The sequence below is a fragment of the Manis javanica genome, chromosome 1, assembly GCF_040802235.1.
Source record: "Manis javanica isolate MJ-LG chromosome 1, MJ_LKY, whole genome shotgun sequence".
Lineage (NCBI taxonomy): Eukaryota > Metazoa > Chordata > Mammalia > Pholidota > Manidae > Manis > Manis javanica.
Genome location: NC_133156.1, coordinates 89,229,428 through 89,254,873, shown reverse-complemented (window position 1 = coordinate 89,254,873; position 25,446 = coordinate 89,229,428). Strand labels below are relative to the sequence as shown.

The 25,446-nt window shown below is 38.1% G+C and overlaps 1 protein-coding gene across 3 annotated transcripts in view; it reads left to right on the top strand.

Annotated features, from left to right (window-relative positions):
* Positions 1 to 25,446, top strand: part of CMYA5 (cardiomyopathy associated 5) — a 101,322-nt gene that overhangs the window by 31,420 nt on the left and 44,456 nt on the right. For all 3 annotated transcript variants that reach the window (XR_012130398.1, XR_012130403.1, XM_036999990.2), the window contains exon 2: positions 13,446 to 23,985. Coding sequence is in view for 1 of the 3 variants with exons in the window: in XM_036999990.2 (XP_036855885.2) it covers positions 13,446 to 23,985 (10,540 nt within the window). In the remaining 2 variants the exon portion in view is untranslated. The remainder of the gene's footprint in view (positions 1 to 13,445; positions 23,986 to 25,446) is intronic.

The following is a 25,446-nucleotide window of genomic DNA, read 5'->3' as shown; positions in this document are numbered from 1 at the left end:
GGAGGCAAGGGTGAGAGGGGATGGAGCACAGTCTTGTACGATGGAGCCCTTATCCTGGGGAATCTGGGGCTGTCTCCAGGCAGATAGCATTGGAATTGAGTTGAGTTCTTGGACACCCTGCTGGTGGTTCTAGAATTGCTTGGAAGACCCTCTCCCACACACACATGCATTGGAATCAGGTCTGGGAACCCAAAAGGAGTTTCTGAGGGAATTCATCATAACATAAAAGTGCAAGGTCATGCAAATGCTCATGCAGAAGCTGCAGCAAATTATCCAGAAGATCTAGCTAAGGTAATTAATGTAGGTGGCTATACTAAGCAACAGATTTTCAATGTAAACTAAACAGCCTTCTATTGGAAGAAGATGCCATCTAGGACTTTTACATTTAGAGAAGAGAAGCCCATACCTGGCTTCAAAGGACAGGCTGACTCTCTCGTTATGAAGAGTCTCAATGGAGCCAATGTTCACCGACCATTCCCAAAATCCTAGGGTTATTAAGAATCCTGCTAAATCTACCCTGCCTGTGCTGTATAAAGGGAGCAAAAAGCCTGGACAACAGCACATCTGTTTACATTATGACTTACGGAATCTTTTAAGCCCACTGTTGGGACTCACTTCAGAAAAAAGTATTCCTTTCAAAATATTACTGCTCATGGGCAGTGCACCTGGTCACTCAAGAGCTATGATGGAGATGTACAAGAAGATTAATGTTGTTTTCATGCTTGCTGCCACAACATCCATCCCGCAGTTTGTGGATCGTAGAGTGATTTCAACTTTTAAGTTTCATTACTTAAGACATACATTTCATAAGGCTATATGTAACTGCCATAGATAGTGATTCATCTGATGGATCTGGGCAAAGTAAATAGAAAACCTTCTGGAAAAGATTCACCATTCTAGATGCCATCTAGATGCCATTTGTGTTTCATGGGAAGGGATCAAAATATCAACATTAATGAGAGTTTGGAAGAAATTGATTCCAACCCTCATGGATGACTTTGAGGGGTTCAAGATTTTAGTGGAGGAAGTCACTGCAGATGTGGTAGAAATAGCAAGAGAACTAAAATTAAAAGTGGAGCCTGAAATTGTGACTGACTTGCTGAAATCCTATAATAAAATTTTAACACCTGACGAGTTGCTTTTTCTGGATGAGCAAAGAAAGTGGTTTCTTGGAATGCAATCTACTCCTGTGATGATGCTGTGAAGACTTGGAAATGACCACAAATGATTTAGAATATTACATAAACTTAGTTGATAAAGCAGTGGAAGGGTAGAGGTTTGACTCCAATTTTGAAAGAAATTCTATTGTGGGTAAAATGCTATCAAACAGCACCACATGCTACAGAGAAACTGTTAATGAAAGGAAGAGTCAATCAATGTGGCAAATTTCATTGTAGTCTTATTTTAACAAACTGCCACCGCCTCCAGCCCAACCTTCAGCAACCCCACCCTGGTCAGTCAGCAGCCATCAACCTAGAGACAAGACCCTCCACCAGCAAAAAGATTACAATTTACTGAAAGCTGAGCTGATGGTTGGCATTTTTTAGCAATAAAGTATTTTTAAGTTCTATACATTTCTTAGGCATAATGCTATTGCATACTTAATAGACTACTATAGTACAACCATAGCTGTTACATGCACTGGAAAACTACACATTTAATTTGATTCATTTTATTGTGATACTCACTTTATTGCAGTGGCCTGGAACTGAACCTGCAGTATCTCCAAGGTAATCGTGTATTGCATTGTTTTTTCATATGCCATAATATAGATAAAGTAGGAAAATGTTCACATACAACTGAGTGTTCTCAAGTAAGCTGAGAGAACGTTGATTGTGTCTAGTGATGCTCCTGTATAGATGCAGACCTAGTCAAATACTTTACTGTGGAACAGCCTCCAGTAGCAAAATCCAAATACACCTTAGATTTCAGAAGAATAAAATAAGGAAAAGTTAATTTATAGTTCTACCATAAATCTGTAGCTCAGACCAAATGATTAATTTTGTGTGAACAGTAAAGATCTTTTAGAGAATTTGCATCAAATGGTTATCTTATGTTGATAAATCATGCCTAATATAGTGCCTAGCACGGAATTGGAACTCGATAAATACTTAACTGAATGAATGAAGCTTGACTTTGGATCTCAGCTTGAAATCAGTTGAAAATCAATGATGTTTGAAGAAGTTTTGTAGTCAAATTTGTTTGAAACAGAAATTCCATGGGTGTAAATGGTAATGAATGGAAATGTACACATAGAGTAATATAAGCTCTTTTAACTACTTTCCACTTAATCTATTGGCTAGAGTGACCAAAGCTCCTCATTTTCTCTGTGAAGCACACTGATGCCCAAAGGCAAGCTAACCACTCCCTGCAGCAGGCCACTTTATAATAATACCCATCATTTTGAGTTTGCATTTTTAGTAAGGGTCAATTGTGATTATTCCCAAACATTTTATACTAGTTACACTTATTATTTTTATATGATTTAATTAAATATTACTGAAGCTGAAAAAATGACTGCAAAAGTAAAAGAGTTGTTCCTCTGGAAATGAAGATGAATGTTTTGGAAAGACTTCATAAGAGGAGAGCCCCTGAAAGAACTGCTAAAAGACATGATCCCTGTGCACAGGTAGTTCACAATCTTGTAGAGTAGCTAAGATATATGTAAAAGGAATGCTAAAGGGTGGTAAATGCCATAACAGAAGATTACATGAAGATTCCAGGAGTTCAGAGGAAGAAAATTACATTTGGCTCACAGAATTATTGACAGCTACATGGAGAAGTTGGTATATGAGCTGGTCTCTGAAAAGGGTAAAGTTAGGACATACAGAGGTGATTCATTCCAAATGAAGTAAAGGATGTAAGCAAAGGCATGAGGGGCAAGACCAGTGTTTGACTGGAGCACAGGGTTCATGAAGGGAAAGAGTGGGAGGTTAAGATAGAAAGACAAATGCGTTTCTAATAGTAGAGAGTCCTAAATTCCAGGCTTGCAAAATGATGGTTATTGTGAAGATAAGATGCTTATTCTTCTCTCCACAATGAACTTAAGTGGCTTTTAGTATACCTACAAAAAGAGCGCTTTATATTAGGGCATGACAATGTTGTACAGCAATTTTTCTCATTCATGGTTTCATGAAGTTTTTCTTAATCCCCTAATGGCATTTAAGCTCCTTTTAGCCTAAGCTATTTTATATTACTTTAGTTCAGCAAAGCATATGATTAATTTTCTGCTAAGGACATGGGTATTCAATTAATTCTTAGTGAAATATTAATTGTTGAATTAGTGATTTCATTTTTAAGAACTCTTAGTTCATTTTTTAAGGCCCACATAAAATACTAACAATTTATATGACAAGATCACAGGCTTGCTTCTTGTTTTATGCTTTAAAAATATGTTTTTCATAGTTTGCAATATAAACAAGATCATATGTGACTTCATTGCTATGTTATAACAATTGATACTTAGTGTACTTTAACAGATTTGGTAGGAAAAAAATCCTGCCATACATACTTTTGTTTTATATACTTTCTTTTAGTGCACTGTGACTGCTTGGAGTAGACTAAGGCATCATGAAAATCTAAGGTATTGTTCATAATTATATTCCTGTAAGGAACTTTAATGTCAGTTTTAACTGCTGAGAAAGGAACTTTTGGTTCCTGGAATACAAATCTTGAGCCCAATAGAGATGAAATATAATAGTTGCAAATCCTAGCCTTCAGATAAAAAATAGATTGAAGATGGGTTTCAGTTATTCAAAAATGTGGTTCTTTTCTTTAAGTAAAAAATGAGAGTAACAATTCAAAACAAAGGTGAGGATGGAATAAGGGAAATTTCATTTTGGTAGCTCCACTTTAATGGCTATCACTTTCCTATTTAGAAATTTCAATTTGTATATACTTGTACGATTAACCCTTGAATAACACAGGTTTGAACTGTAGAGGTCAACTAATACACTGATTTTTTTCAATAAATATATTGGAAAATTTGAGGGAGTTTGCGACATTTTGAAACATTTTCTTTTCTCTAGCTTACTTTATTGTAAGAATACAGTATATAATGCCTACAACATACAAAATATGTTAATTGACTGTTTATGTTATCCATAAGTCTTCCAGTAAACAGAAGGCAATTAGTAGTTAAATTCTGGGGAGTCAAAAGTTATACATGGATTTTTGACTGCTGTAGGGTGGGGGGATGGTGCCCCTAACCTCCATCTTATTCAAGGTCAACTATATTCTCTTTCTTTGGTTTCCTCTCTTATAAAGTGAGGAAGATTATGAAACCACAAGGCTTATTCCATTCATGATTAATAATTTAATTTTCAATAAGTTACAAATCTCTGTTTTAGCTAAAGGGAAAAGAGAGAGGATGTATCTAGGGAGGGTGAGCAGTACTTAAACAGGAAATACAGGGATGTTTTGACATGGTCATGTTCCAGGACTTTATCCTTCATTTTGGAACTTCAGAAGTAAGACTTTTTCCAGCACGTTTAATTAAATTCATCTCTTGAAAACTGATATATACTAATGCAACTCACAAAAAGATAAATTTAGAAAATATAATGTCAATTTAATAGTGGCACCTAAGAATATTACCAGCAAACATACCAAAACACTGTTTATTATTTATCATAGTCCTGTTTCACTATATGAAGGGACAGGGACACACAAACTACTAAATCACACAACAAAATATAAATTAAGGTTTATGGGGGGAAATTTAGAGCTATGGTGGGGGGTAATTAAGAAAATTATCAGAGAATATAAATCCTCCATGCTTTCATCCCACAAAGGATCATGCTTATTCAGGGGACAGCTGGATTGCTATGAAAAGGGAAGGGCTCCAGGAGGTAGATGGGGCTTCTGTAATGCTTAAATTATTTATAGGGAGAGGGGAACATGGCAGTAAAAGACAAGATTGAGAACTATGTCAAAGAACTGGAAACAAAAGAATGGAAATTCTAGACTTTTGCAGAAAAAAGATGGAGTAGGAAAGCAAGGCAGAAATCTCTGCCCACACATGAAGGAAGCAAATACAACTAACTCTGAAAATGACCTGAAGACTGCCGAAAAGACCACGTATCCCTGGTGAAAAAGAGAAGACCACACAGAGAAGGGTAAAGTGGCAGGCCCACAATCATTTTGAACCCAAATCCTTTTCCCAGCTGAGCCTACAGGTAACAAGGAGAAGAATGTAGAGGAGAGGAATGGAGGTGTACAGGAACTCTGTATACCTGGCCCTGGAGATATGCTCTGGGATCATAAGTCCACATTGCACTGGGCTTTGGTGATTAACAGGTCTGGAAACCAGGGAGAGCTGGAGCACTCTGGGAGGCTGAGACTCCTGCCACTTGTGGAAGACAGGCATTCTCTGTGGGCCCTGCTGAGATCCAGCACAGAGGCAACAGTTTGAAAGATTTACCAGCAGCAGGAAGGGTACTAGAGGGAGAGGGTCAGAGGGAGCTCTCTCCACAGGAGAAAAGGCAGGGGGACAATGAGTTATTCCCCAACTTTCCCTTAGCCCAATTGGTTGGGCACTTACAGGAGCTAACCCCAAATGCTCTACCCCCTTGCTGGTGGCTCAGCCCCAAAGTGCTTCCTGTGCACCCACTTGCCTGCCCAGCCTGCTTGGCCCAGCAGTAGTCAGACTTTGCTGCCTGACAGGCAGAGGTATTATGCCCCCTGACTTCACGCTATACTACAAAACCACAATAGTCAAAACAGTATGATACTGGCACAAGAACAGGCCCATTGATCAATGGACCAGAATAGAGTGCACAGAAATAAACTAATTAATATATGGTAAAGGAGCCATGACTATACAATAGGGAAAAGACAGTCTCTTCAATAGCTGGTGTTGGGAAACCTGGACAACTACATGCAAGAGAACGAAACTGGATTATTGTCTAACACCACAGACAAAAGTTAACTTGAAATGGATTAAAGACCTAAATGTAAGATACAAAATCATGAAACTTTTAGAAGAAAACATAAGCAAAAATATCCTGAACATAAGCATGAGCGATTTTTTTCTGGACATATCTTCCCAGGCAAGGGAAACAAAATAGAAATTGAACAAGTGCAACTACATCAAACTAAAAAGACTTTGTATAGCAAGGGACACCATTGACAGAACGAAAAGGCATCCTACACTATGGGAGGATATATTTGTAAATGACTTATCCAAAAGGGGTTAACATCCAAAATATATGAAGAACTCATATGCCTCAACACCAAAAAAAAAAAAAATGGGTGGGTGATCTGAACAGACTTTTTCCTAAGAAACACTGATGGCCAACAGGCACATAAGAAGATGCGCACATCACTAATTGTCCAGGACATGCACATCAAGCCACAGCACAGCCCCAATGCACACCAGTCAGATGGCCACCATCCAACAACAACAAACAGATGAAACCACAGGTGCCGGTGAAGATGTGAGAAAGGGGCCCTCACGGTTGGGAGGCATGCACACTGGTGCAGCTGCTGCAGAAAGCAGTAGGGAGGGTCCTTGAAAAATTAAAAATAGACATACCATACAATTCAGTAATTTCACTTCTAGGGATTTACCCAAAGAAAACAAAATCTCTGATGTGAAAAGATATGTGCACCCCCATGTTATGACCACATTAGGCACAATAGCCAAGATATGGAAGCAACCTAAGTGTCCATCAGTAGATGAATAAAGATGTGGTACATATACACAATGGAATATTATTCAGCCATAAAAAAGAAAGAAATCCTGCTATTTGCAACAATATGGATAATATGGATGGGCCTAGAGGATATTCTGCTCAGTAAAATAAACCAGGTGAAGAAAGACAAGCATGGTATGATTTCATTTATTTGTGGAATATAAATACAAAGCAAAACAAAATGAACAAAATAGCAGTAGACTCATAGACACTGAGAACTGACTGGTGATTACCATGGGGGAGTGGGGGAATGGAGAGGTAAGGAGACATGAAAATTCTCAACTTGGTCATGGGGATGGTAGTACAGCTTGGAGAATATAGCCAATGATTCTTTAACACCTTCCTATGTTGACAGTTAGTAACTATATTATTGGCAAAGAGGATTTAATAAGGTGGATAACTGTTGAACCACTGTGTTGTATACCTAAAGTCAATATAATATTGTATATCAACTATTTCAATAAAAAATATTGAAATTCTAGAACTGAAAAATACAATAACAAAAAATAACATATTTGATCATTTTAGTAGCAGTTTTGATACATTTGAAGTCAGAATTAGTGTACTGAATGATAGAATGGAAGAGAAATCCCAATGAAGCACAAATAGGGAACAGTGAGAAGTTCTAATTTATTCAGAAAAAGAGAAGAGCAAAAAGGGAATGAAGCTATATTTGAGCAGAGTATGGCTTAGAATTTCTCATAAATGATGAAAGACATTAATCTACAGATTTGAGAAACTATATAAACTCCAAGCAGAATAATATTTGTATACACATGAAGATAATACTTGAGAAAATTTAAAAAAAGATCCTAAAAATAGCTGGGGGCTGATGATGGGGAAACAATCCAGATTATCTTCAGAAAAGCAACATTACATCACAGTTGATTTATCAATGAAATAGTGGAAAATAGAAGACAGTGGAGTGACATTTTTAAAAGTGTTGAGAGAAAATATCTGCCAATCTAGAATTTTATACCCTTAAAATATTCTTCAAGTATAGAAGTATAAAAAGACTTTCAAGAAAAATGTAGGCAGAATTTGACACCAGCAGAATCACTCTAAAGGAAATACCAAAAGGGATTCTTTGGGTGGAGGAAATTGATTCCAGATGGAATATTGGAGATGAAGAAAGGAATAAAACACAATTAAAAATATTCAGTATCTTTGTAAACCTAAATGAATATTGACAGTTTAAAACAATAAAATTGTGTCTATGGGATTTCAAAACCTTTATAGCATTAAAATATACAATTACAATGTAAGTTGAAACTAAAGTGATTTATGGTCTTTGTGTTGTTTCTGAGGAGATAAAAATGCCAATTTATGTTATTTGGTAATGAATAAAGGATGTGTATTTTAATCTCTAGAGTAATCACTAAAAGAATAATTAAATATAACTGCCAAGCTAATAGAGGTGAAAAATTGAATAATAATAAATATTCAATGCAAAATAAGGAAAGAAAGGGGAGGAAAAGGGACATAGAATAGGTAGTACAAATTGAATGCAAATACCAACATAGAAGATTTAACCCCAAATATTTGGAAATTATACTGGTAATTAAGTTCAAATGAATTAAATGCACCATTTAAATTGTCAGAGTTGATTTTAAAAATCTTTGTGCTGCTTATAAGAGACACATGTAAAATATAAAAATACAGGAAATCTAAAAATAAAAATGCAAAAAGATGTACCATGGAAATATTAATCAAAACCTGGGTGGTAGAGCTTTATTCATATCAAAGCAAAATTTTATTACTATCAAAGTGCACTTTGAGCAAAAATAATTATTTACAAATAAAATAGACATTCCATTATGGTCAAAAGTTAAATTTTCCAGAAAAATAAGTATCTGAAATTTACTAATGCCTAATAACATAGCTTCAAAATATATAAATACAATATTAACAGAACCACAAAGAGAAACAGATTCATCATTATAATATGGAATTTTAATAGAACTCTCTCAGTAGCTGATAAAAAGACAAATCGCTAAAGATAATACAAGACAAGTAAGACAACTAGTAAGAATGACTTACTTGATGTATATAAAATGCTGCTGAAAAGCTGAAAGACACATTCTTTTCAAGAATACATTAAGAAAAAAAGTCAGCCATATAGCTATAAAGCAAATTTCAGCAAATCTCAAAGTATAAATTATCTGGCCACAATCCAATTAAACTAGAAATCACTAGTAAAAAGGTAGTTACTAAATCCCCATATTTTTAAATAATCTCTGGGGCAGATGAGAAATCAACCATCAAGATTCTTTGAAAATACTTTGAAAATAATAATAATGAAAATATTATATGCCAACTTTTGTGTGATACATCAAAATACTTGCTTATAGAGAAATGCATAGCCTTAAGTTAATGTATTTGAAAAGGATAAAAGTGGGAATCAATGATTTAATCTATCTCAAGAAGATAGAAAAATAATTGCAAATTAAACTCAAAGAAAGTTGAGGAAAGGAAATAATGAAAAGCAGACATTTATGAGATAGGAAACATCAATGAAGCTATACTTTATTTGAAAAGATTACTAAATGATAATCTGTAGCAGTTATTATAAAGAAAAAAAAGGAAAAGACATAAATAACCAATATTAGGAATGGAAAAATGGATAACATTTTAGGTCTTATAAAAATTTAAGAGATCCTGAAAGGATATTATGAAAAAATTTAATCTGATATTCTTCTCAAATCACTTTTTTAAAATTTAGGTTAAATCAGTCAATTCTTAGAAAAATACAACATACCAAACTGACAGAAAAAGAGATAGAAATTCCAAGTAGTCACATAACTGTTAAATAAATTAAATTGCTAACTTGAAATCTTACTCCAAAGACTCCAGGTCCAGATGACTACATCAGTAAAATATATGAAATACTCAAGGGAGAAATAATACAACCTTCCACAATCTCTTCCAGAGACTAATAAAGGAGAGAACACTTCCCAATTTGTTTTTAGATGTAGCACAATCTTGATACAAAAACCTGATAAGGTCATTGTAAGAAAGAGATTACGAGCCAATTATTTATGAATACAGGAACAAAATTCCCAAACAAAGTATTAGTAAACAAAATCCAGGATCACATGAAAGGTATAATACATTACAATCACATTAGGTCATTTCAGGAGTTGATTTGGTATCTGGAAATCAATCATAATTCACCACATTAACAGAATAAAGGATATGGTTGTCTCCACAGTTGCATAAAATCTGTTTAATGAGATTTAACATTCATTCATTATTTAAAGAAATGAAAATTCTCAGCAAATAGTAATAGAAGGATACTTCCTTGTTCAGATAAAGTTTATCCTCAAAAGGAAGGAAATGTCTTTGGCACTCAGCTCTGGTATCAGTCTATTCTTTCCTGATCAAATTGAGACTTGTTGACCCTTCCTTCTCCTTGTCCAACTGTTCAGCAGGGAAGAAGTGATCTGAATCAAAATGTGTCTTTCCTCACTCCCATAGATAAATCTACATGGGAAAACAACTAATAATCAGAAGGTTGCTCTGGGAGAATCAGAGGAGAGTTGAATGAGATAATGTTCATAGCCAATATCGATTAAATATAAAAAGCTGACATGTACATTTACATAGATGTGATCTATTGTATTCCTGAGTAACAAATACATTCTGGACTCTATGGGGATCATTTCTCTTCTATTAAGAGAAACTGTTTCTTTAGACTGAGTGAAATGTGAGTACTTGGGCTATCGCTTTACACATGCTAATATAGTCATTTTCTGATTCCTGTTGGCTCTGTCATTCTTTTATTTCTTTGCTTCCCTCCAGTAATCCAGATGTCTCAAAAATACTTCAGGTTTCTCAGTGAGCCAGACTGATTTATTCATACATACATTTTGCATATCCTGTGACATTTTCCTGGAATGTCCTCCTCATCCTCACACCTCAGCCATTTGGCAAACTCCCTATTTCTTCTTCAAAATCCAACTCAAGAATCTCCTCTGTGAAGTTTTCTCTTCTTTATGTTCTCACTGAATCTTGCCTCTTTTCTGTTACACTACTTATCACACTGTATTAAAATGTTTAGTTCTGTCTCCTGTTAAATTTTGAATTTCTTGAGAGAAGACTCTGTGTCTTTATATTTGTATTTCTAGTATTCAAACTCAACACATTTTATTAAGTGGAGAAACAAATGATTGAGTGAACCCACCTCAGTAAGGCTCTATCTTTTCACAATCTCCATTTGGGTATTCTGCTAAGCATTTATGAACTCATTCTAGCTAGTAATGGAAACTCTGGTTGAGTACATCGAATTTACAATCAATAATTAACTCTAAATTGAATTTATAATTGCTTTTGTAATACTACTATAATCACAGGCATTCAAAATGCTCACTTCCCAGATTCATGTCATAACCTCAATTTTCAATTTCATCCTGCTTCTGTTAAGTTAAATAGAAGGGAGAAAGGGGTAGAAGGAATTGAAAATTCTGAGGAATAACTTTAATTAGGTATATTAAAGAGCCCGAAAAAACATTTGAAAATAAGTTTTGGTCCAGGACCAAGATAAGGTATTACTTCCTAATTAAGCTCAGTATTTAATACCAAAGCAAATAAGTGAGAGCAGAGTTACCAGGGAAATGGAGAAGCTAGTTCTTCTCACTGCTTTCCAGTCCTTTTTACTCATGGCATGTATAGAAAATGAGATTATTTATAGTACATTAAGGTGAATGGATGAGGCTGCTTGCTATTGAAGACCAGTGGCACAGGGGTTCTGGCTTGCCCCAGGCTGCACTCACTTTAGCTCTTCAGTCTGAAGAGCTAAGAAGATCAAATCTCAGCAGTCCATATGCTCTTTGCAAGAGGTTGCTGGGGAAACTGAAGTTTAAGAAAGGGAAGTAGAATGCACCTGCAAGGATTTATGTTCTTGCCCTTAAGTCTAACATAACAAGCTAGGAGGAGGTTCAGAGCAAGCAAGAAAGGCATGTACTATTTAAGTTTCAAAGTTAGGACTGGTTATGTGCATGATTTCCAATTCTGATTGTGTATTGGAGTCATTTGGAAGCTTATAAAAGAAAAACATAGAAAGCTCAGATCCTACCTTAGTAGAATTAAACCAGAGTCTCTGTGAGGAAGGGTTTGGGGTGACATCAACATTTTTTAAAAGCTCCCTGTTGGTGATTCCAAAATGTGTCCAGAGTTGAGCCACTGATGTAAGCAGTGACTGATTATAAAAAATCATTAGCAAGGGACCTAAACAGGAGCTATGTATGTTTTTAAAAAGTACCCTAATTTAATACTTATACTTAGTGTTTTTAGCATAAGGAGCTTTTTGTTTTTGTTTCTGTTGTTGTAGAAAAGGTATAAGCCAGTCAGTAGTTTTGTTATTTATCTCAAATTGTAGCCATATGCTTAGAGGGAGATAGCCTTGGAGTTTTAATCTTGAACTTATGTTTATGAAGTGATGGTAAATATGACTGCTGAATTTGTCAGGAATAGTCATAGCAGATGTTTTTAAACTAAGCCTTGAAAGTTAGATAGAATTTAGATATACAGAAAAGAGTAAGGTCAGGGATAAGAATTATAAATGGAGGAAAAGCATGAGCACAGGGGAGGAGCAATTAAAGAAAATTCTGGAGAAGAGTGCCACACAGTCTGAGACTGAGGCCCAATGGCAACTGAAGCCAGCCATCTCTTGGGGAATATGGATTCGGTCTAAGGAGACCACCTTTCCAAACACCTTTAGCGGTTGAAAATGACCACACACAGGCTCCCTTCATCTCCAGTCCAAAGATTGTATGAAAGGCCTGACTACAGGTAATGTTTCCTGGGCACTAGCCATATGCCAGGTACTTTTCCTAAGCATTTCATGTGCATTAACCAATTTAATTTTCAGAGCAACCGTATGAGGTTGGGTCTATTATGATCCCTGGTGTATAGATGAGGCAAGCTCGGCACGGTAGGCTGATGTAGGCTGATTTTTGTTGATGTCTCCATGTTCAGTGAACTGTTTTGCTTTCATGACCCTGGCTCAGAGTTCCTGCAATATGTTTACTGGACAGCAAATTATGTAGTTAAAACAGTTGTGTACCATGTAGTGGTAGGGTGGAAGTGGGTACTTGGAAGTAAGGTCAGCTAGGGATTAAATTAAATATTTTGGGACTTCTTTTCCTACAGGTATTAGGAATTTACTGGGATTTTTGAGCAAGGACTGGCATGATGAAAATGTTTAGTAAAGCTGGTCTGAAACAATGGGTAGGTCATCCTCATTTGAGGGTGGGGGAGGGTAGGAGGTAAATGTGATACGAGCTGACTAGTGAGGAAGCTAATGAAATAACCTAAGGGTGAGTAATAAGAAGGTAGGTCAGGGTGGTGAAAGTTGTAACAGAGGACACAGGCACAGAGCCATTATGAAGGTCCTGGTGACCAGAGAGTGAGCCTGAGTGACTGAGGAGCCACGGCAGGTCTGGGGGGCAATCCTGATAAGGGAAGGGAGTGAATTTAACTTTAGCTTTCCTTTGAATTTGTGGAATATACATTCCAGCCTGGGATGTGTTATTGTATTTGGTATCCTGACTTCAATATTTGAACTTTATTTTGTATATGTCCCAATTTTGGGTGTGGATAGCAATATTTATCTACATAAATTAATTTCAGCTTAATCCTTTACCCAGTAAAAATAGGATATTTACTTATTATTATAATATGTAGTAAGTATAATATAATAATTATTATTAATATATGTGTAATTATTAATAATATTATTATTTACTATAGTTTATCAGACCAGGATGAAGAAGGCAAGATCAAGCAGAAGTGTATCATATCTGACCCCTCCTTTTCCATGGTGACAGTTCAACGGGATGATAGTGGAATAACCTGGGAGACCAATTCAAGCAGGTCTTCTACTCCTTGGGCCTCAGAAGAAAGTCAGACTTCTGGTGTGTATAGTCCGGAAGGGTCGACTATGAATTCTCCTCCAGGGAATGTTTCCTTTATTGTGGATGAGGTTAAAAAAGTTCGAAAAAGAAGGCCTAAGTCAAAGCATGGCTCACCATCATTGCATCGAAAAGGCAACAAAAAAAGAAATTCTTTTGAATCCCAAGATGTGCCAGCAAACAAAAAAGATCCTTTAATTTCAGAAACCCTGGTACTAAGTGCCCAGAAAGAGAAGTCATCTACTGGCATATATGATAAAATGAGAAAAAAGAAGACCACTTCAGATATACCTCCTATTACTGGGGCGATATACAAAGAACACAAGCCATTAGTGTTAAGGCCAGTCTACATAGGAACAGTAGAATATAAAATCAAGATGTTTAATTCAGTTAAAGAAGAATTAATTCCTCTACAATTTTATGGAACATTACCAAAGGGTTATGTAATTAAAGAAATACATTATAGGAAGGGGAAAGAGGCATCCATTAGTCTAGAGCCAGATTTGGGCATTCGTGATTCTAATATAGTTTCCAAAACAGGCAAATTAGTAGCCCAAAGCACAGAAGATGATAAAGGAAAAGAGCTTGCTTCACCCCGGAGAGGTGCACTCTCCAAACAATCAAAGTCCCTGACCTCCTTATTCAGGCATGAGGATCAACAGAAAATTTACTTTGATTCTCCCCTAAAGACCACGTCTGCCACCAAGCACACAAATAATGACACATCAGAACGAAAAACAGAGCTCAGCCCATCACAGTCCATGCAACAACAGCCAGGCAATGAAGCAAAACCCTGTGAAACTGAGCCTTCTTCTCTTCCATCTGATATATCTGCAGCTGTGTTGCTGGAAGCAGCCAAGGAAGAATTTGAGCCTGATTCACAAGAAATTGTAACTTCAGAGTGTGACTCTTCAGTCTCACCAACTTTAATGGATGAGATAAAGAAGGAGGATGTGTATTCTGCTGACCATTCCATTTCACTGCAGGCAGAGAAGGAATCTCTGGAAACATGTGCACCAGGTCTGGCAGCATCTATCCCAGAAGATTTTGGCACACAGAGAGAAGAACTGGACCTGACTTCACTAGAAAGGGCAGAACCAGTCTCAGAACAACTGGCCCCTGCTCATCTCAGTGTTAAAGGAGTGAAGGAAGAAAACCTACCTGAGCCGTCCATTTCTCTTTCTGAACCTCTAGAGTTAGAGGAACCAGAAGAAGAAAAAACAGAAGTGTCTCTACCAGTAGCTGCTTCCCCCGAACCTGAAGATTCCAATTTAGTGGAAGAAGAGATCATAGAGCCTGATTACCCAGGAAGTCCATCATTTTCAGAGAAGGCCTTCCCACCACGTTTGGCCCCCGAAGTGGACTGGAAAGAAGAGGAGACCACTCTCCCGTTACTGACAACAGCAACACCCGAACACGCTGCTTTGTCTGTGGAAGAAAGAGAGGAAAATGAGTCTGTTTCCACTGATTCTGTTTTTGTTTCAGAGTATTCAGTCCCACAGGATTTGAACCATAAACTAGAGAAGCAAGAAGTAGAGCCAGTTTCTCTATTCAATAGAAAAGCTATATCTGAACATAAAGTTTTGTCAGAAGAGGAGAATGAGGAATTTGAACCTTATTCCCCCAGTGTAACCTCTGTACCTGAACACTCTCTCTCACCGTCCGCAAATGAGAAGCCTTCTGAGTGCCAGTCCCCACCGCTTTCAGCTGCTGCATCAGAACCCACCGTCCTGTCAGAAGAGGGCCTCAAATTTGAGTGCATCACACCAGATTCAGCACTGACTTCCCAATATGCAGTTCCACCAAATGTAACACAGGAATCCCCAAAGAAAATAATTCATGATGTGTCCCCATTACCATCAAAATATGTTTCTGAGCACACAGTTCTGTCAGAAGAGGGGGAAGACACTGCATTGTACCCCCCAGATGTGGCCTCTGCATCTGATCACTCTCTCCCACCATGTGCACCGGAGAAGCCTTCTGGGCACCAGTCCCCACTGGTTTCACCTGCTGCATCAGAACCCACCGTCCTGTCAGAAGAGGGCCTAAAATTTGAGTGCATCACACCAGATTCAGCACTGACTTCCCAATATGCAGTTCCACCAAATGTAACACAGGAATCCCCAAAGGAAATAATTGGTTATGTGTCCCCATTAATGTCAAAAGATGTTTCTGAGCCCACGGTTCTGTCAGAAGAGGGGGAAGATGCTGCATTGTACCCCCCAGATGTGGCCTCTGCATCTGATCACTCTCTCCCACCATGTGCACCGGAGAAGCCTTCTGAGCACCAGTTCCCACTGGTTTCACCTGCTGCATCAGAACCCACCGTCCTGTCAGAAGAGGGCCTCAAATTTGAGTGCATCACACCAGATTCAGCACTGACTTCCCAATATGCAGTTCCACCAAATGTAACACAGGAATCCCCAAAGGAAATAATTGGTTATGTGTCCCCATTACCATCAAAAGATGTTTCTGAGCACACGGTTCTGTCAGAAGAGGGGGAAGATGCTGCATTGTATCCCCCAGATGTGGCCTGTGCATCTGATCACTCTCTCCCACCATGCGCACCAGAGAAGCTTTCTGGGCGTCAGTCCCCACTGCTTTCAGCTACCCCATCTGAACATGTGGTCCTATTAGAGGAAGAGATGGAGAGGTGCACACCCTCTTCCACCTCTGTTTCTGAATTTTCAGTACCACCATGTGCATCACCAGAATCACAGGAGGAGGAAATTGTCTACAGATCCCCTTTAAATCTAAAAGGTGCCTCCTCACCCAAGAATTTCTCAGAAGAAGAGCAAGAAGACATCGGACCTTTTTCTCCAGACTCTGCATTTGTGTCAGAATTCTCATTTCCACCCTATGCAATTCAGGAAACAGAGAAAAGAGAATTTGAGTGTGAGTCTCCAATGTGCTTAACATCACCATCTGAACACACTGTTTTATCAGATGAAGACACCGAAGAAGCTGAACTTTTTTCTCCAGACTCAGCTTCACAAGTTTCGATACCCCCATATAGAACCTCAGAAACAAACAAAAATGAAATTGAGCACAATTCACTGTTCACTGCAGTATCTGCTTCAGGATATTCCTGCTTTTCGGAAGCAGCTGAGGAAGACATTGCACCCACAGCTATTATGCCTGCACCAGAGTATCCCAGTTCGTTACAGAAGCAACAGGCTGAACCTTCCCCTTTAGTGTCTGCACTTGAAGGCTTGAGTGTGCCATCTTCAACGAATAAAGCAGAGATGGCAGAAATTAAGCCAGATGTTCAAACAATCTCAGCATCTGTATCTGAATATCTCATTTTGACACAGAAGCACTTAACTGAAACACTTGTAGAACTTGAGTCTGAAGACTCAATTCTGCCACATTTAACCAGTGAATTGGAGAAAGGAGAAATTAAGACTAGTCCATCAGTTGCTGTAACGCCTATTTCTTTACCTGCACAGTCATCCACGGTAAAGGAAGAAACCAAACCTGTTTTGCCTGCCTCGCAGCATTCCATTTCACCTGATTCAGTCCATGCAATTAATAAAGAACAAGAACCCAATGCACCACTCACTCCAAAAGCTGAAAATGAACAGATGGCTTTGTTGAAAGTTAAAAGTAAGGAAGAAATTGTGCCTGATTCTCTAGAAGCTACAGCGCTTGTATCACGGGATCAAGAAATGGAGCCTCAGTCCCCAAATGTTCCAGGGTCTGGGATGAAATACTCAGTTCTGCCTGACTTGGTAGACGAGCAGAAGAAAGATGTCAAACCCAGTTTAGCTTCATCTGTGACATCTGAACTGGAAAAGAGGATGCTGTCAGAAAATGAGCCTAAACTGTTACAACCATGTTCACCTCAAAAGGAAACATCTTTATCTGGGCCTGAGATTTTTTCAGCAGTGAAAATGGAAGTGGAACATGATTCTAAAATAACTGGTACACCTAAAACACTGCAGTCATCTTCACCAGGAGAGGAGAAAGAAGTTGAACCTGGACCATCTGCACCAGAATTTTCAGCTTTGTCAGAAGAAATAAAGAAAGAAATTGAATCCAGCTCTTCAATAACCACAACATCTATAACTAAGCATGATTCAAGCTTAATCAAATTAGCAAGAGAAGAAATCCCAACAGATTTACCTCCTCTTACCATGCCTATAGAACATCCAATCTTAACAAAAGTAGGAAAGAGTGAATTAGGAAGCAGTTTGCCAACACTGGTAATAGCTACAGATGAACATTCACTTTCTAAAGAAGAAGAAAAGGTAGCAAGTAAAGCTAGTTCTTCTCCCACTGAAGCTTCTGGATCCAAATGTCCAATTTGGTCAGAAGCCAAGAAGGAAATTAAATTTGATTCACCTCCAAGCGTATCCTCTGTATCAGAGAATTCTATTTTGTCAAAGGTAGAAACTGAAGAAATTAAACCTGGGTTGTCAGTAATCAAAACACTGTCTTCTCAGGATTCAGATGTATCAAAGGCAACAAGAGTGGAAAACAGTGAAAGTCTTTCATTTTCTACAGTCCTTGACTCTGAACATTTGGTTTTATCACAGAAAAAGAATCATGTGTCTGCCTTAGAGGGGTCAGGGCCTGAACATGTGCCTTCTCTCAGCCTAGGTAGTGAGATAAAGAAAAAAGAAACTGAACTTCCTTCCACACAAAATGTGTCACCTGCACCCAGGCATAGAGTTCCAAAAAGAGGCAAAAGTGAGGAAATGGCAACTTCTCCTCCCAAGTTGGAAAATTTAGTGTCAGAAAATTTAGCTCCAACATTACCAACCCTCAGTGATGATAAGAACAAACAGGCAATGGAGACATTTTCTCCAGCTCAGGGAAGTTTCCTGTCCGAAAAACAAGATCTTGCTCTGGCAGAGCTTTCTTTGGAAACTGAGGAGAAAGACAAGCCACCCCAAGTGTCAGAATTACCAAGTGCTGGGTCAGAATTCACTGGTGGTTGTGGTAGGGCAAGTGGATCCATAGATAAAAAACAGATAAAACCTCCCATAACTGAAATAGCCGATTCTGCCTTAGAAAAGGGCCTAGCTGAGCTTAGGAGCAGAGAAGAGGGAAAAGAAGAAAATAGGGAACTCCGTGTGTCAGCTACAGTGCCTGAAATTCCAGAGGTTCCATCATACCTTAGGGAGGAAACTCAGAATCAAGAAATTCAATCTTTCTCTCCTGAGGCAGTCAACTTAGGGTCAAAAGAAGCATTTACCTCTCTAGTTAAAGAAGACAGCCCAGAACTTCAGCCAAATACTTTTTCTTTAAGAGGATTATCAGAGGAGTTGAAACATTCAGATGACTTTAAAAAAGGAGTGAAACAAGAAATTAGCCCATTACTGCCAACAGGAAACTTGAAGGCACAAGTGGCAGGAGATAGTGTAACAAAACTAAATGAAGAAACAGACCAACCAAATTCATTCCATGTACCCCAGAGTATAACAGAACCATCGAAGACTGCTGCTTCTGACCCTGTGGAAAAAGAGGAGCCTGAAAGCACACTTCATTCAGATCAAGTTGTTAAATTACCTGATGTAAGCAGGTCTTTTGCAGATAAACAAGATCTGGGTATTAAACAATTTTTGTTTATGAAAGAGAACTTGCCTTTGGAAGATACACAGCCGTTTATGACACCTGAGCCTACAGATGTTAAAGAAACACAAATGAAAGAGACCCTGCTTTCTCCAAAGAATGAAAACTGGCTGCTGGAAAAGCCAGAAAGGGACTTGACAAGTCATCCTGAAGGAAGAGTCCTGGGGTCTGTGCAGCTGGTTTCCTCTGCCAGCAGTGATCTGACTACAGGGCAGCTCAAGGCTGCTGTATCAGATAAAGACCATACATGGGAAATCGGAAAGCAGGTTCAGCCACATTCTGCTGAAGAATCTCCTTTATCGTTCCAAGAATCAGTATCTACTCTCAATACCTCTAATGGTAACATAGAGACCTTATCAACTAAACCTTACTCTCCTGAAGAAATAAAACTGTCCCCCAAACCAAAGTCTTTAGTTCCAGCTGGAAATGTAGAGAGAAATGAAGCAGAGAGGAAGCAGACACTTTCTTTCATAGAGAGTGAAAACTTGATGTTGGAGAAAGCAAACACAGAATTTTCCCTGCCTTGCAAAGAAGACCCTAAGGAGGAAATAAAACTGCCTTCTAAAAGAATCATCCAGAAACCAGTGCCTGGCCCATCGATGGAACATGTCAAGTCAGAAACGATTCCCTCTCCTGCCAAAGTAGCCCATGTCCTGGTAGGAGATGCAGAACCAGAATTGGGCAATGAAAAGGAAATGCACAGGAGTGTATCTCCTTTAACTGGAGAGAAGCCATTAGAAGAGCCACAAATGGTTCAGTCAAAGGTTGTAGATGATGCTAGTGAGAGAGGGAAACCAGCACCTGAAGTGAAAATACACACATCAATAAAACCCCTCTCCTCAACCCAAAAAAATGAAGAACCTCAACCTCCAGAGTCACTTGAGGTGACAGAAAAGCTGCCCAAGCAGCCCAAGGCAGTTGAGCCAGGCCTTTCTGAGGGAAAGGGAAAGAAAGGAATTTCATCTTTCACGTCATGGATGTCCAGTTTGTTTTTTGGATTGAGCTCTCCAGATAACAAAGTTGCTGAAAAAGAAGATTTAGAAACTCAGCCAAGTCCATCTGTAGAAAAATCAGCAACTGCGATAGAGCCTAAAAGTACAGCTGCAGCTGACTTCAGTACAACTGGGAAACCAACTGATCATCTATTACCAGAGGCAGAACTTAAGACTGTTCAAGAATCCAGAGATACTTTAGTTAAATCTGGTGAAGATCAAAACTTTAAAGAAAAACCTGCATTTTTATCAAATGTAGAAGTTTTACAGCAGCCAAAATCCAGCTTTGAGGTGCTTAGTAAAGATTATGGGAAGAAAGAAATCCTAGACTATTCAAAGGAAATGGACCGACACACGGTAGTTACCTCTCCTGATGGTGAGGAACATCTTGGAATTCAATCTTCTACCATGGGTGAGAAATCTAGTAGGGAAGAAGTGAAAAATGCTGTTCCTCTTCATGTAACTGATAGTAATAGGGCCCAGAAGCCAGAAATCGCTCCTCCATCTAAATGGAATATTTATATTTTTAAGGAAGAGCCAAGAAGCAGTCAAAAGGAAAAGTCACTCTTTTCATTTGATGCAGGAGATCAGGTGCCACAAAAGCCAAAATCAGCTTCAACGAGCTTCACAAGTAAAAATATCATGAAGGAATTAGAGAAGCCAGAGATGATAATTTTGCCAGTAGAAGAATCTGAAAGTTTAATTGATCTTGGTGAAGACAGACTGAAGAAAAAAATGCCAGCACCTACTTCCTTGAAAATTTCTGAAGAGAAAATAAAACTCAGTTCTGTTAGTCCAACTGAGGAGAAAGATAACTTAGAAACCAGATCATGTTCCTTTGCAGAAAAGAAGGTACTAGCAGAACAACAAGAAATTATGGCCCCGTTAGAGCATAGAGATAACAACAGAATAGGGAAGGCAGAAATCACACATGGCTCTATCTCTATTAAACTGGAAGAATCAAAAGCTGCTGCTGTTCTGCATCAAGCCTATCAAAGTGAAGACCACAAAGAAAGACACAAAATTATTGAGGAGGAGAAAGGAGAAGAAGAAAAGCAGTTACATGCATTTTCAGAAGGAGAGAAGCAGCAGGAAATTCAGTCTTATTCTGCAAATGCAGCCAGGTTTCTGCCTGAAGAATTAGATAACTCTTTGGGTGAAACTCAACCATTTTCAGTAGTTAAAACTACATCAATTATAGAAAAATCAGAAACCATGATTTCAGACGCTCACCCAGCAATCAGGGAACCAAGGGCAGTAGGAACCGAACCACATCCATTAGAAAGTAATGTTTTGGTGGAGAAAACCAAGATTTTCCTTCCAGTGGATCTTCCTTATCACGATGAAATAGATGACCACTCTTTACCGAAGGAAGGCAATCTAGTATTGGAAGAGTCAAGGAAGGGTATGTTAAGACACAATGAAGAAAAGGCACAGGTCACAGTGTTAGAATCATCAAAAGGTGGTTCAGTAGGTATCACAAAAGAAAGTATGAAACAAGGATCTCCATCTAAAGAATCTGAAAGGATTTTAGTCTGTCCTTTTGATGAAACAAAGAGCTTAGAAACACTGCCATATTTGTTGTCATCTGTGAAAGAACAAACGCTTATTTCAGGAACTTCTTCTGAAATTAGTACAGTGAAGAAACAAGAAATGCCATGGTCAGAATTTACTGCAGACAGGCATACAGTACATGCTATTCAAACATCTGAAGATCTAACATCTGAAATGTCTAAACAATCTGTTCTTGTTTCAAAGCACCACTTGGAGGCTGTGAAAGATGTCCATGTAAATGAACCACAATCTTCAGCAAGCAGCAACTATGCCCAATTTATAACTAATGCAACAATTAATACTGATGAAACAGTTTCTATTAGAGACATATCTGAGGAGTCTGAAGACATATATGTAAAAGATGGAGCACTAAGAGTGACTAGTAAGCCAGCTGGACTTTCAGAAGATCAAAAGAGTGCCTTTAGTATCATTTCTGAAGGCTGTGAGATATTGAATATTCATGCTTCTGCATTTATTCCTTCAGTTGATCAGGAAGAAAGTGAAAAATTGCAAGATAAGTTAGAATATTTCGAAGAGAAGACCTCATTTAAACCTGTATCTCTCCTTGACAACAGTGAGGCAGTTGCTTTCCATAAAACAGGAAAGAGTAAGTTAGGAGATTCTGATAAAAAAATTGCATCATTGAAAGAAAATAAACAACAGGAAACTCATAACACAGAAGAGGAGATATCCACAGATTCAGAAACTGGTGATTTAGCCTTTAATCAGCTCACAAATCCCAGTGAAGAGGATTATTTTGAAAAATATACATTGATTGATTATAACATCTCTCCAGACCCAGAAAAACAGAAAGCTCCATGGAAATTAAGTGTTGAAACAGAACTCTCAAAGGAAGTTACAGAAGATATTATCACTTTCCCAGAAAGTTCCGAGGAAAGAACCCTAGAACATGAATATGACTTGGTGAAATTAGATGAGAGTTTTTATGGAATGGAAAAGGACTACAGCAAATCATCTCACTCAGAGACCCACAAGTCTTTGGGTATCCAAAGGTCAGCTGACAGAGACTCTCCAAAGAGCATAAATAGAGATGTGGACTTGAAGTTGCATGGGATGCCTTTATTTGATGCAGAGGAAAGTGTTTTGTCACGAACCCAGATATTTCCTACCACTGCTAAAGCCATTAATCCTGAACTTCTAGAGGAGCCACCTGCACTTGCATTTTTATACAAGGATCTATATGAAGAAACAGTTGGAGAGAAAAAGAAGGAAGGGGAGACAGCTTCTGAAGGTGACAGTGTGAATTCTGAGGCATCATTTCCAAGCAGAAATTCTGATCCTGATGATGGAACAGGAATGTATTTTGAGAAGTACATACTCAAAGATGACATTCTCCATGACTTATCTGAAACTCAAAAGGACCAAGGCCAACGTCTAGAAGAAAAGCTAGTCAGCAAGGATGACTCATACCAACCACTAGCTGCAGCAGGGGAAGCTTGGGGGAGGTTTGGACCTATTTTGGGGGAGAAGAGTGTCGAAGAGGAACAGAAAGCTGCTTACAGGGAAGGAGAGTCAGTAGACCATGTGGAGACCCTTGACAATGTAGCTGTGCAGAAGAAAGCTCCCATCACTGAGGAAATCACAGTGGTTACCCAGCAGATAAGCTATGCAGTTCCATTTGAAGACACCCATCATGTCCTAGAGAGAGTAGATGAAACAAGCAGTCAGAGTAATGAAGCAGGAAATGCAAGTCTAGAAGTCAATCTGAATGTCCCAGTACAAGTGTCCTTTCCAGATGAAGAACTTGCAACTGGTACAACTTGTGTTCAAGAAACACTGCAAGAAGAACCTAAAATAATGGTCCCTCCTGAGCCAAGAGAAGATAGGCTGCGCAATAGCCCTGTTCAGGATGAGTATGAATTTGCTGAGTCCCTGAATTACGAAGTGTTTGCTCAAGACACTCAATCAGAGGAACTGTATTCAGAATCCACACCTGAAGATGTGTTATCTCAAGGAAAGGAGGAATCTTTTGAACACATCAGTGAAAACGAATTTGTGAGTGAGGTGGAACAAAGTATGTCTGCTGAACAGAGTGAGTCAGGCAGAGAAAGGACAGAACAAGACCAATTATCATCAGAATTAATAACTGAGAAGGAACAAAAGGAACGGAAAAAGGCCCAGATTGACACATACTGCTACACTTGCAAAAGCCCGGTTTCTGTTGTTGACAAGATGCTTGGCACCCATGAAGACCATGTTGTCTCAACACTTGATACAGCTATAAGTGCTGTAAAGGTAAATAGATTGTAAAGCATGTGAGTATGTAATAATACATACATTTAATTTGTTTTCATATTTTCACAGTTAAAAAGAAAAGACCAATATTTGATACATTCATCTTCAGGCATAATAGTTTGAAAGAAAACTAAGACTGTTGCCCTAGGCATTTAGTGAAGATGAAACATTCATTTAGTTAAGACAAATGTTTATTGGATATACACTATATGCCAGTTATTTTTCTAGGTTCTGGGGTCACCAGAATAAATAACACAAGGTTCACTGTCTGTGAGGGATCTTATAGCATAGCCCTTAATATTATCCAAAAAAGCCAAATAATTTTAAATGAAACATTACATTTTTGAGCATAAAACACAACTTATTTTCTATTACCTCCAATATCATTCTTTAAAAATACATATTTATATAACATTGTTTCATTGCAAATTTTATGGAGTACTCAAGACAGTAAGACATTTTAAATTTCAGTTTTCCCCATATTTCTTTATTTTCAAAACTGATGTTATAAAACAGAAAACCTTTGCATTCTTGCTGGCTATGCTTATAGACTTCCAATGTTAAAAATTAGTCAGAATACGTATCTTTCTGTTTATGATTATAAATACTCCACTTCCCCAGAGGTACTATTGAAATCAGTTGTTTAGTACTTGAGATTCTTATCTACCTTTCAATAACCTTCTAACTGAAATGCTCACTCCTGTCTCTTCAATTCATCCTCTGTACATTAGCCAGAGTGATCTTAAAATGCAAATAATAGAAAGAATTGAGCGCTTACTGTGTGCTCGGCACTGTGTTAAACTCTTTACATACAAGATCTCTTTTAACCCTCACAAAAAGCCTGTCATTGTCAATTTTCAGATAACAAAATGGGCTCAGAGAGTTTAGGTGATATGGCGAAGATCATGGAAGACAGAACTAAGACTGGTACCCAGGTCTGTCTAATGCCAGAGCTCATGCTGCATCCATATTGCTCGGCCCATAGCCTTGCTAATGGTAGTGATTTTCCATATGATCATTCAATTAGCTTACTGTTAAACAATTATTAGGCTCATTTTGATTCAAAAGGATAGCATATATTAGAATCTTGGCATTTTTTTCCTCTGGAAAATTAAACGTTCTCAATTTGTCTGATACTGGTTCTATTTCTCCAGGGTGACATTTTGTTGAAAGTTTACCTGGTAAAGTTTGAGAGTAGAGGATGGGACAGTCTCTTCTATGAAATAGCAGGCATTGGGATACATTAGCATCAGGGAAATGTGCTTGATTCTGTGATGACACTTAACTAACAACCACTGGGCACTGTCAGCAGAGAGGAGACTAGAGTTTTTCAACCTTCGTAATTATGTTTTGTCTATGTCTGTGAGTTAGAAATTAAAAAATAAGTCTGTCTATTGTCAATTTAAAGCAAATTTCAAAAGCAGGGATATATGATGTCTCCTACTTTAAGACCATTGTTTG